Genomic DNA, 11125 nt, shown 5'->3' on the forward strand with positions numbered 1-11125 from the left:
TAGGATGCTTTAGCCATGACTTTGGAGACTAGAAGAATGACTCAAATTTTTGGCAACATTTCATTACTAACCTCAAAGTGATTTTTACATGGGGTGAGAACCTCTATTTATAACCAACTAATCCTAGAGGCACTACAACATTTTGTAGTTTAGACCACACTAAATTAGACAACGGCTAAATAAATGTGGCCTAAACATATAATAAACATCATTTTTATAAATGTTGTATAAATATCATAAAAGCCCATGATTATATAACTGTTGCTTTAAAATATGTGGGCAAAACCAGTAAAAATGTGGTCTAAAAATATAGGTGAGGTCTAAAATCAATATGAAAAACTGTTGTTTATTGTGAGGATTTTAAGCAACAATTTTAAAAGTATTGTTGTACTAAAAACCGTCGCCTATTACCTATAGCTACACTAACCTATACCACACCTAAAAAACCGTGGTTTAATCTTTAGACTATGGTTTTTATAATTTAGATCACAATTTTATGTTGTTGTCTAAAGTAATTTTTGTTGTAGTGAGGTGTCTCACAAAAGTAGATGCAAAACCCTAAAAACCTCAACTTTTCTAACTTGGGTAACAAGGCTAAAATGCTCTCCATTAGGAAGAGGACATGTGACCACAACTATGGAAAAATCCTCTCTACTAGTAGAAGGACACATGACAAATACTAAGACAGAAGCCTCTCCATTAGGAGGAGAATGCATGGCCACTACTATCTCAAAAGGGAGAGCCAATCATGCCCTTTTCTTGCTTCCCAAGATGGTCTAAGTGGATGTTGACTAAAAGTCAACCATAAAAGGTGCCACCTATGGGTTGACTTAGAGAGTTGACTTATGTTGACCCATGTTGACCAAAACCCTACACTACTCGGCCCATGATACAAGGCCTAGAAAGAAAATTCTATACTACAAGGCCCAAATCATTCCTACTCTACTAGATATGCTTCAAAATGGCCCAAGAGAATAAGAGCTTGGTTTCACCTTTCACATATGACTCCAGCTCTTCTTGAATGTGCTTGGTCATGCTTCTTATCATTGGTCCTTTGGCTAAGGGTTTGCCATCACTTCTTTTATATTTTCCTCGTTTGTAGCCAATTCCTCCATCAAATCCAAAACAAATTTGTTGTCTTTCATATAAACTTTGAATACTTTTATGTTGTTAGCGCTTTCATCATACAAAGTTTGTTTTCAAATGATATCTTATAACTTTTCTCTAACATTTGAGCAACACTTAACAGATTTTGGGTAATCTCAGGAACATATAAGACATAAAAAAAAAAATTTAATAATTGAATGAGTTTTAATTGAAATTTTTCATGTACCTTTTTGTTCTTCATTCTCAATTCTTACTTTGGAAATATCTAATATATCGAGCCTTTGAAAAATGTATTAAATCATATTTTCAATTTAAGTTACCTATAAGTTAGGATTTCAGTTTGATTTAGATCACTTGATGCGATTTAACTATTTAAAAGAGTTTACGAAGACAGATGGTGAAAAGGAAATGTGTTCTTATGGGTTGATTTGTGATGATATGAAAGCGTGAAAAGCGGGATCCATGAATTCTCAAATCATGGGTAGGATGCGAAGATTTGAGAGTATGGGGTGAAATTTTACGCTTTTATCCTTGTACGTGTGTGTGAAATAGTGTGTGTGTGTGTGTATGCACTAGTTATGTAACCAGTGTTGTGCGTGTGTAAAATAGTGTGTTCATCGGTTACATAACCGGTGTTGTGTGTGTGTGAAATAGTGTGTGCACCGATTACATAACTAGTATTGTGTGTATGTGTGAAATAGTGTGTGCACCAGTTATGTAACCAGTGTTTAAATTGAAATTTTTAAATTTTAATATTTTTAATTTAAATTTAAATTTTTATTACAATTTATTAAATTGAAATTATTAAATTTTAATATTTTTAATTTATCCAATAATCATTTCATTTTTTTACTATCAAGGGTATTTTGGTAATCTTCAAATTCTATCTATTAAAACAATTTTTTTAATCTATCTCATCACTCAAATCACTCACTAACTTTCATAAATTTCATTTCCAAATCCACTCACTTTATTCTCTAAATCCACTCAAAGAAACACACATATTCAACTACTCAAATCTACACAAATTCATCTTCACACACTCCCCCAAACCTATCTTCTCAAGAGAACACAACCTTAGGTAGGAATAAGAGTATTTATTCTTCAATGTTAGAAACAAATTAGTATGAATCTCAAAGAAATTTCGATTTGGAGTATTTCGTATAAAGTTTTGAGAACTATTTCAAAAACTTATGCTAAATACATATAAAGATCTTTTTGTAATTTAAAAAATAATAAATATAAATAAATTTCCAAAACAATTATATGCTACACTTCGTTGTTAAGACTGTTGTTAAGAATATTTGATAAAAAATGATAAAAAATAATTGAAATGATTGAAATAATTGAAATGAATGTTGTTAAGAATATTTGATAAAAAAAAGATAATTTTAGATTAAAATAAAAATAAATTGTGCGAGAATAAATTAATGTTTAATATTCTTACAACATTATTATAATTGTTGTATAAAATGTATAATAATGTAATAAAGTGAAATAACGGTGAAGATAGTCATAATTGCAAATAAAAATAAAGAGAGGTTGTGCTTTGTTATTTTTGTCTTTGTTTATCCTCTCGTATGGGGTTGAAAATATCACCAACCTTATCTCTCTACGGCTTCACCGAAGTACCGATAATGACTATTAATTTCAAATTACAACTTCGATTCCCTTATTGCATCAGGCTCATGCTCTTTTCAATTTTTCATTTTTCAAATTTTCGTCATATTTTCTAAATCGCATACTTTCAATTTCGTTAGATTTGTTACTACTTTTGGATTCATATTGTTATTGAGAATTTTGTGGTTAGTCTGAATGAGTCCATTTTAGTGGAAACTGAAATTTCATAAGAAAAGTGTTTGGCTCGTACACTGGTAGTAATTTTCTACTACAATTTTTTTCGGTAAAGTCCTCAACAAAATCTGATTCAATTGGATGGATAGTATTTTATTAGTTAGTTAGTTAGTTAAATATAAGTTGTTGGTATCGCGCAGCGGAATGACTAAACAAAGGTCAAAAATCAAGAGGGGAGGTGAATTGGATTTTTAAAATTCTTGACAGGTTTTAAAATTTTTCTCAAAATTTAATTAATTAACTTAAAGTAATAGTTACTTTAAATGCAAGTGCAGATAAATAAGGAGTTTAAGGGAAGAAGATGCACACTGATATTTATACTGGTTCGGATCAAAAGACCCTATGTCTAGTTGTTAATCTCTTAAACAAGGAGATTAACTCAATCAATATAATAATCAAAAGTACAACAGATTATATGAGAGAAAAGATTAGAAAACACCTCTCTTGAACAACCACAAGAGATGAACAAAACTCCCCATGAATCTCACAGAGGATGACCAGCTTTCCTAGCAACAGCACAACACTCAATCTTCTAAGAACTCACTTAGAAAAAGTTATCGCTCACTCACACTAGGTTTTTCAAGCTTTCTTTAAGAATCTCACAGAGCCACACTTTGCAGTCACAGCCAAAGAACTCTGAATCTTAAAAAGGTATCTTTGAAGTTGAACTGCAGTTCCTTAAATAGAGTTTTCGAAAATTAGGTTAAGAATTGAGCCGTTATGTTCCAACTGCCAAGGATAATCGATTATCACTAAGGATAATCGATTATTCCAGTAGGTTTTCGAAATTTAAGTTAAAAAACTGAATCTTTATGTTCCAACTGCCAAGGATAATCGATTATCACTAAAGATAATCGATTATTCCAGTAGGTTTCCTGAAAGGCAAATTTTGAACAGGATATAATCGATTATTCCAGTAGGTTTTCGAAAAATACAAGTTCTGCACAGATAATCGATTATCATCGATTATCACTGTAGTTTTTCTAAAAATAAGAAACCTTCTAGAAAGACGAATGCCATGCTGCTGATTCTAAGTTTAATTAAACTATTCTACAATACACTTATTTTATTTTACAAGATAACATTTGCATAATTGAACACTTTGTCTTCATTAGTGCTTGATCATCATTCAAAATCACTTGACTTCCTTCTTTTTGCCAACAATCTCCCCCTTTTTGATGATGATCAAAAATATGTTTAAGGACTTGTTGCTACCTGCAATTTAGAGACTTGCAAAGAGAATGGTTAAAATAAAATAATGTGTCTTTATTATTTAAACTTATTCTCCCCCTTTTTTGATCATATGAGAAAAGGGTAGAGCTCCCCCTAAATGAAATAATGCTTGAGGGCACACAGCAGGAGATAAAATACTTAATCATTTATTGATTCAGAAATGAAAAGAGACTACAAGCACTGGTAAAACATATGTTAGAAATTCTCCCCCTAAAATTCTGCACTCATGTCATCATCATGAGTGAATTCCTCATCAAACCTATGTTCTAAGTTGGAAATTTTAGTATCAATCCCCCTAATGAGTCCGACAACTTCTTCATGACGAGAATTAGACAGAAGAAATAATTCTTCTAGTCGTTTGTTCATGTTGGCTATGTTGTCTTCTATAGAGAAAGATGAGCCAACACCACTTGAAGAGCCAACATTTTGTGTAGCAGGAGGTATGGGATCAGTAGGAGGAAGTTCTTCATCTTCAGCGTCATAGTTGGGCATATCATCTCGATGGACATAAGTATCACCAAGAGGAACAAGTTTTAGCTGTTTGAGAGAACTTTCAGCAATTTCATTTGCACGTAAGGTACTTTGACAAAGCTCCCCGGTGGTATCAACTCCTTTGTATTCGCAAATCCTTGAAATTAAGAGGGAATATGGGAGAGGATATTGTGGGTACCTCTTTGCTTTGAGCATAGTGTCTAGGATTAAACTAGACCATTTTATCGGAACACGATTTAGAATCGCATACATGATGAGAAGGTCAGCCTCTGAGCACTGAGCATGATTGGTTCCTCTAGGACACAAAATCCAGACAATTAAGTAATGAATGAGTCTTTCATCCATTTTTAGTCCTCCAGCCAATAATTGTCTCCCAACATCCTGTGCTGGGTTGCGTAAGAAAGATTGATAGGCCAGGATTCGATTAAAGCCATCAATCCCATGGAGAATTGATTTTGCAGCATCATTGATGGGAAATTTAGCCACATTTTCCCAAATATCATTGTCGATGATAATGTCCACTCCCTTCACCTTTGATAAGGCAACTTCATCTCTTATCTTGAGATTATAGTAGAACACTCGTACAAGATCAGGATAGTAGTTTCCATGCATTTCCACAAATGGTCTGATGCCTTGAAAATTAAAGAGAGCAGGAAACTCAAAACCTGCAGCTGTGAATTTTCGAAGAGTAATGTACTTGGGAGAGATGAGTGCTTTGTTTTTCCAAATCTGAACGAATTCATCTCTTCGATCTTCATCAGAGATCCAACCTTCAATGGATGCTGATCTGATGGAAGGTTGAGTTGGACGTGGAGCAGTTCGTCTACGTGTTGGGATCTTTCTGCGAGATGATTCTGCCATGGTGCTGATTGCAAGAGCAAAGGATGCCACGTTTAGGGTTTTGTTTGAAAAGAAAAAGGGGGCAAATGATGAGAGGAGTTCGTTTCTGCGTGAATAGTTGAAATTTGGACTCGGAATTTATAAAGAGTAGGCTCCCAACGGCTAAAATGCGAAAATCAAAGCAAATCTAGCCGTTACAACGGCTATTTTTTCGAAAATTTTTACATAACGTCGTGCAATAATCGATTATCCTGAGTGATAATCGATTATTGTTTCATAATATGAATTCCAGAAATGATTGGTATGAGCAGATAATCGATTATTGTAAGTAATAATCGATTATTCCAGAACAATTTTAAGTATTTTGATCAGGGTCATGATAATCGATTATTCTGCTTGATAATCGATTATTCCAGGAATTTAGAACTTATTTTGGGAGAAGATAATCGATTATCATGAGTGATAATCGATTATTGAGCGTTGATTTATGAAAATATGAAAAATGAAGATTATTGCTCTTTCAAGAGACTTCTAATATTCCTAAATCTCTCCTAAGCTCATAAAATCTGTCTTTGGCTAAAAGCTTTGTGAAGATGTCTGCCAATTGATGCTTGGTGTCTACATAGTTTATCACACAATTTCCTTTACTTATGTGATCCCTTAAGAAGTGGTGTCTAATTTCTATGTGTTTTGTCCTAGAATGCATTATGGGATTCTTAGTTAAGTTTATGGCACTAGTATTGTCGCATTTTAGAGATATATGATTTAGATAGATACTGTAATCCTCTAATTGTTGCTTCATCCATAGGATTTGAGCACAACAATTGCCAGCAGCAATGTATTCAGCCTCTGTAGTTGACAAAGCCACACAGGCTTGTTTTTTGGAGTGCCAAGAAACTAATGAGCTTCCTAAGAGATGACAAGTACCACTGGTACTTTTTCTATCTATTTTACAGCCACCATAATCAGCATCAGAGTATCCTATTAAACTAAGTGATGCCCCAAAAGGATACCAAAGTCCAAAAGATATAGTTCCTTTAAGATATTTTAAGATTCTTTTCACTGCTATAAGATGTGATTCCTTAGGATTAGCTTGATATCTAGCACAAACGCATACAGATTACATAATATCAAGTCTACTTGCAGTAAGATATAAAAGAGATCCTATCATACCTCTAAACATGGTTTGATTTACCTCAATACCTGATTCATCTTTATCCAAATAGCAGGAAGTTGCCATAGGAGTACTTGCTGCTTTAGCACTATCCATTTCAAATTTTTTAAGTATTTCCTTACAATATTTAGATTGAGATATGAATGTCCCTTCATCCATTTGTTTAATTTGCAAACCAAGGAAGAAGTTTAATTCTCCCATCATTGACATTTCAAACTCACCCTGCATTATGCTTGCAAAACCTTCATATAGAGATTTATCAGTTGATCCAAAAATTATATCGTCAACATACACTTGAACCAGTAAAATGTGTTTATCTAGTCTTTTAATAAACAAAGTTGAGTCTATTTTACCTCTTTCAAAATCATTTTCGAGCAAAAATGTGCTTAAGCGTTCATACCAAGATCTAGGTGCTTGTTTCAAACTGTAAAGTGCCTTTTTCAATTTATAAATATGATTTGGAAATTTGTAATCCTCAAAACCAGGTGGTTGTTCAACGTACACATCTTCTTTGATAAAACCATTTAGGAAAGCACTTTTGACATCCATTTGATATAATTTAAATTTCATAATAGAGGCATAAGCAAGAAGTAAGCGTATAGCTTCTAACCTTGCAATAGGGGCGTATGTTTCATCATAGTCTATACCTTCTTCTTGTCGATATCCCTTTGCCACAAGCCTAGCTTTGTTCTTAGTAATATTTCCATCTTCATCCATCTTATTTCTGAAAACCCATCTTGTTCCAATCACTTGAAGTGATTCATCTCTTGGAATCAACTCCCATACTTTATTTCTTTCAAATTGATTGAGCTCTTCTTGCATTGCAATGCACCATTGATCATCTTGAAGAGCTTCTTGAACATTCTTTGGTTCAATCTACGAGACAAAAGCAACATTCATACAAAAATTGTTCATATTTCTAGTGATTACCCCTTTTGTAATATCACCAATGATGTTGTCTAGAGATAGTCCTCTTGGTGACTTCCAGCATTTTTCAAGATCTTCAGATTGATAAGGTGGATTCTCATTTAAATACATCTCATCAAGGGCCTCCTGAATATATTCTTCATCACCTGTAATTTGCTTATTTGACTCAAGAGGGTTTACCTCAAGGTCTACAACTTCATCAAAAACAACATGCATGGATTCTTCAACATTCAAAGTTCTTCGATTAAAGACTCTATATGCTTTACTAGTAAGAGAATATCCTAGAAATATTGCTTCATCAGCTTTAGAATCAAATTTTCCTAAATTTTCTTTTCCATTATTTAAAACAAAACACGTGCATCCAAAAATTTTAAGATGAGCAATATTTGGCTTTCTACCTTTAAATAATTCATAAGGAGTAACTTTTAAAATAGGCCTAATAAGCATTCTATTTAAAACATAACATGCAGTACTCACAGCATCAGCCCAAAAATATTTAGGAACATTATATTCATTTAGCATTGTTCTAGCTAGTTCCTCTAAGGATCTATTTTTCCTCTCTACAACTCCATTCTGTTGAGGTGTCCTAGGTGCAGAGAAATTATGCAAAATTCCATTTTTATCACAAAATTTTTCAAATGACTCATTTTGAAATTCTCCACCATGATCACTTCTTATAATCTTAATTTTCAAATCTTTTTCATTTTGAACTAATTTTTTTAAATGCTTTAAAGGCTTCACTTTTTAAGGTAAGAAAGAAGGTCCAAGTAAACCTAGAGTAGTCATCCACAATAATAAGAGCATAATAATTTCCTCCATAACTCTTAATCCTAGAGGGACCAAATAAATTCATATGCAACAGCTCTAAAGGCTTTGAAGTAGATAAAATATTTTTTGAATGAAAAGATGATCTTACTTGTTTCCCTTTTTGACAAGCAGCACATATTTTATCTTTTTCAAATTTTATTTTTGGTAAACCGATCACTAATTCTTTAGACATCAACTTATTCAACTGTTTCATGTGAATATGAGCAGCCCTTTTATGCCACAACCAAGGATTTTCTTCTTTTGCAACTAGACACGTTATATTACTAGATGATGCACAATCAAGATCAATTAAATAGATATTATTGTGTCTCATACCTTTCAAAGCAATTTCATTAGAATCCTTTTGGTGGATAGTGCAGTAATCACTTTCAAAGATAACTTTGAGACCTTTGTCGCATAGTTGACTAATACTGAGAAGATTGTGCTTCAGTCCTTCTACAAGTAGCACATCCTTGATTTCCAAGGTATCTCCTCCACCAACATCTCCAATTCCAATTATTTTCTCTTTGTTGTTATCTCCATATGTAACAAATCCTTGATCCTTTCTTTTGAGATTCTTGATCTTCCTTTTATCACTCGTCATGTGTCTTGAGCATCCACTGTCAAGGTACCATAATGATTTTCTAGCTTTGGAAGTTAACTACAAAATAGAAAAAAAATAATTTCTTTTAGGTCCCCATTAACTTTATTGGGTCCTTGAGGTTAGAGAGATATAAGAATTATCTGGCAATAGGCATCCAAGTATACTTCCCATTTGGAACATCATAGTGTTTAATATTGCATTTATTTGATGTATGCCCCTTTTTCATGCAATAAAAACAAGTAGCTAAACAAGTATTTCTATAGTGAGCAGTTCCTTTTTCTACCCACACTCTGCGAGTCCTTTTATTTTTAGGAACATATTTATTTCTTCTTGGACTCTTCTTCTCAAAAGCATGTTTTTCAAAAGATTTATTTTCTAAAGCATCTTTAAGTTGTTTTTCTAAAATCATTAACTCAAACATATAGTTTTTGCAAGATTCACATTCAACAGCCTCAATTTCTCTATTTTCTAAACTTAAGATTTTATTTTTCAAAACATTTTCTTCTTCTAGAGATTTTTCAAGATTGTCTTGTAATTCTTTAAAATCCTTTTTTAATTTTTTGTGAGCAATATCTAATTTATTGGATTTAGCAAGCAATTCTTGAAAAGCATCATAAAGAGAATCATAATCATTTTCATTGTCAGAGGAGCTTACCTCACTGTCAGAGTGATCACTATTGGCCATTAAGCAAAAGTTTGCTTCTTCCTTATCGGATCCTTCAGAGTTGGATGAACTTGAGGCATTATCTTCCCACGCTATGTATGCCTTTTTCTTATAATATTTCTTGCTTTTCTTTTCATCACTCCTTTTTGAATTTGGGCAGTCTGCTTTTACATGACCAGTTTCTCCACATCCATAGCATTTAAAGTTTGAGGAGCTTCCTTGATTCTCCTTCTTATTACTCTTGAATTGATTTCTTCCTTTGGACTTCATGAACTTTGTGAACTTCTTTATCATAAGACTGAGATTCTCATCATCATCAGAATCTTCTTCCTCTTTTTGTTTTTTGTCTTTGACAACCTCGGTTTTGAATGCAATATTTTTCTTTCTTCCTTGATCTTCTTCATCATTCAGTCTTCCCAGCTCAAGCTCGTGCTCTCTCAGTTTTCCAAACAGAGCAGCCATGGTCATTGTTGCAAGATTCTGTGACTCTGTGATAGCCGTCACCTTTGGCTGCCAAGCCCTATTCAAAGATTTAAGAATTTTTATGTTAAGTTCATCAGTATCAAATGTTTTACCTAACCCATTGAGATGGTTGACAATGTGTGTGAACCGCTTCTGCACATCATAGATGGTTTCTCCCTGCTGCATTCGAAACATCTCATATTCTTGTATCAAGGAGTTCTTTCTAGCTCGTTTAACATCGTTAGTTCCTTCATGAGTCACTCGAAGGATTTCCCACATCTCGCGTGCACTGGTGCAAACAGAAATTTTGTAGAACTCATCAAGAGTTAGAGCAGATGATATAATGTTTCTGGCTTTAACGTCATATTGAGCTTGCCTGTTTTCATCAGCAGTCCATTGAGCAAAAGGCTTTGGTTCCTGCACTTCATTAACAACGTTAACAGGAAAAAATGGTCCATTCAAAACAGCATCCCAAATACCCCTATCAACTGATTCTAAAAATATTTGCATTCTGACTTTCCAAAAAGGATAGTTTTCACCCGTGAAAAGTGGAGGTCTGTTGATAGACGCACCTTCAGCAAAAGTTTGATTTGACCCTACCATTTTCGAAAAAATTTGAATGACTATCAAAGCAAGCTCTGATACCAATTGTTGGTATCGCGCAGCAGAATGACTAAACAAAGGTCAAAAATCAAGAGGGGGGGTGAATTGGATTTTTAAAATTCTTAACAGGTTTTAAAATTTTTCTCAAAATTTAATTAATTAACTTAAAGTAATAGTTACTTTAAATGCAAGTGCAGATAAATAAGGAGTTTAAGGAAAGAAGATGCACACTGATATTTATACTGGTTCGGATCAAAAGACCCTACGTCCAGTTGTTAATCTCTTAAACAAGGAGATTAACTCAATCACTATAATAATCAAAATTACAACAGATTATATGAGAGAAAAGATTAGAAAA

General features: G+C 33.3%; 1 protein-coding gene across 1 annotated transcript; it reads right to left on the reverse strand.

The window, feature by feature from the left end:
• Positions 1 to 9087: 9087 nt before the first annotated feature.
• Positions 9088 to 10767, reverse strand: LOC146882500 (uncharacterized). The gene has a single exon (XM_085667958.1). The coding sequence runs from the start codon at positions 10765 to 10767 to the stop codon at positions 9175 to 9177; it is 1593 nt and encodes a 530-aa protein (XP_085524084.1). The 3' UTR covers positions 9088 to 9174.
• Positions 10768 to 11125: the final 358 nt, after the last annotated feature.

The sequence above is a fragment of the Vigna unguiculata genome, chromosome 10 (assembly GCF_037176805.1).
Source record: "Vigna unguiculata cultivar grain cowpea cultivar isolate G323 ecotype 2 chromosome 10, ASM3717680v1, whole genome shotgun sequence".
NCBI classification, from domain to species: domain Eukaryota; kingdom Viridiplantae; phylum Streptophyta; class Magnoliopsida; order Fabales; family Fabaceae; genus Vigna; species Vigna unguiculata.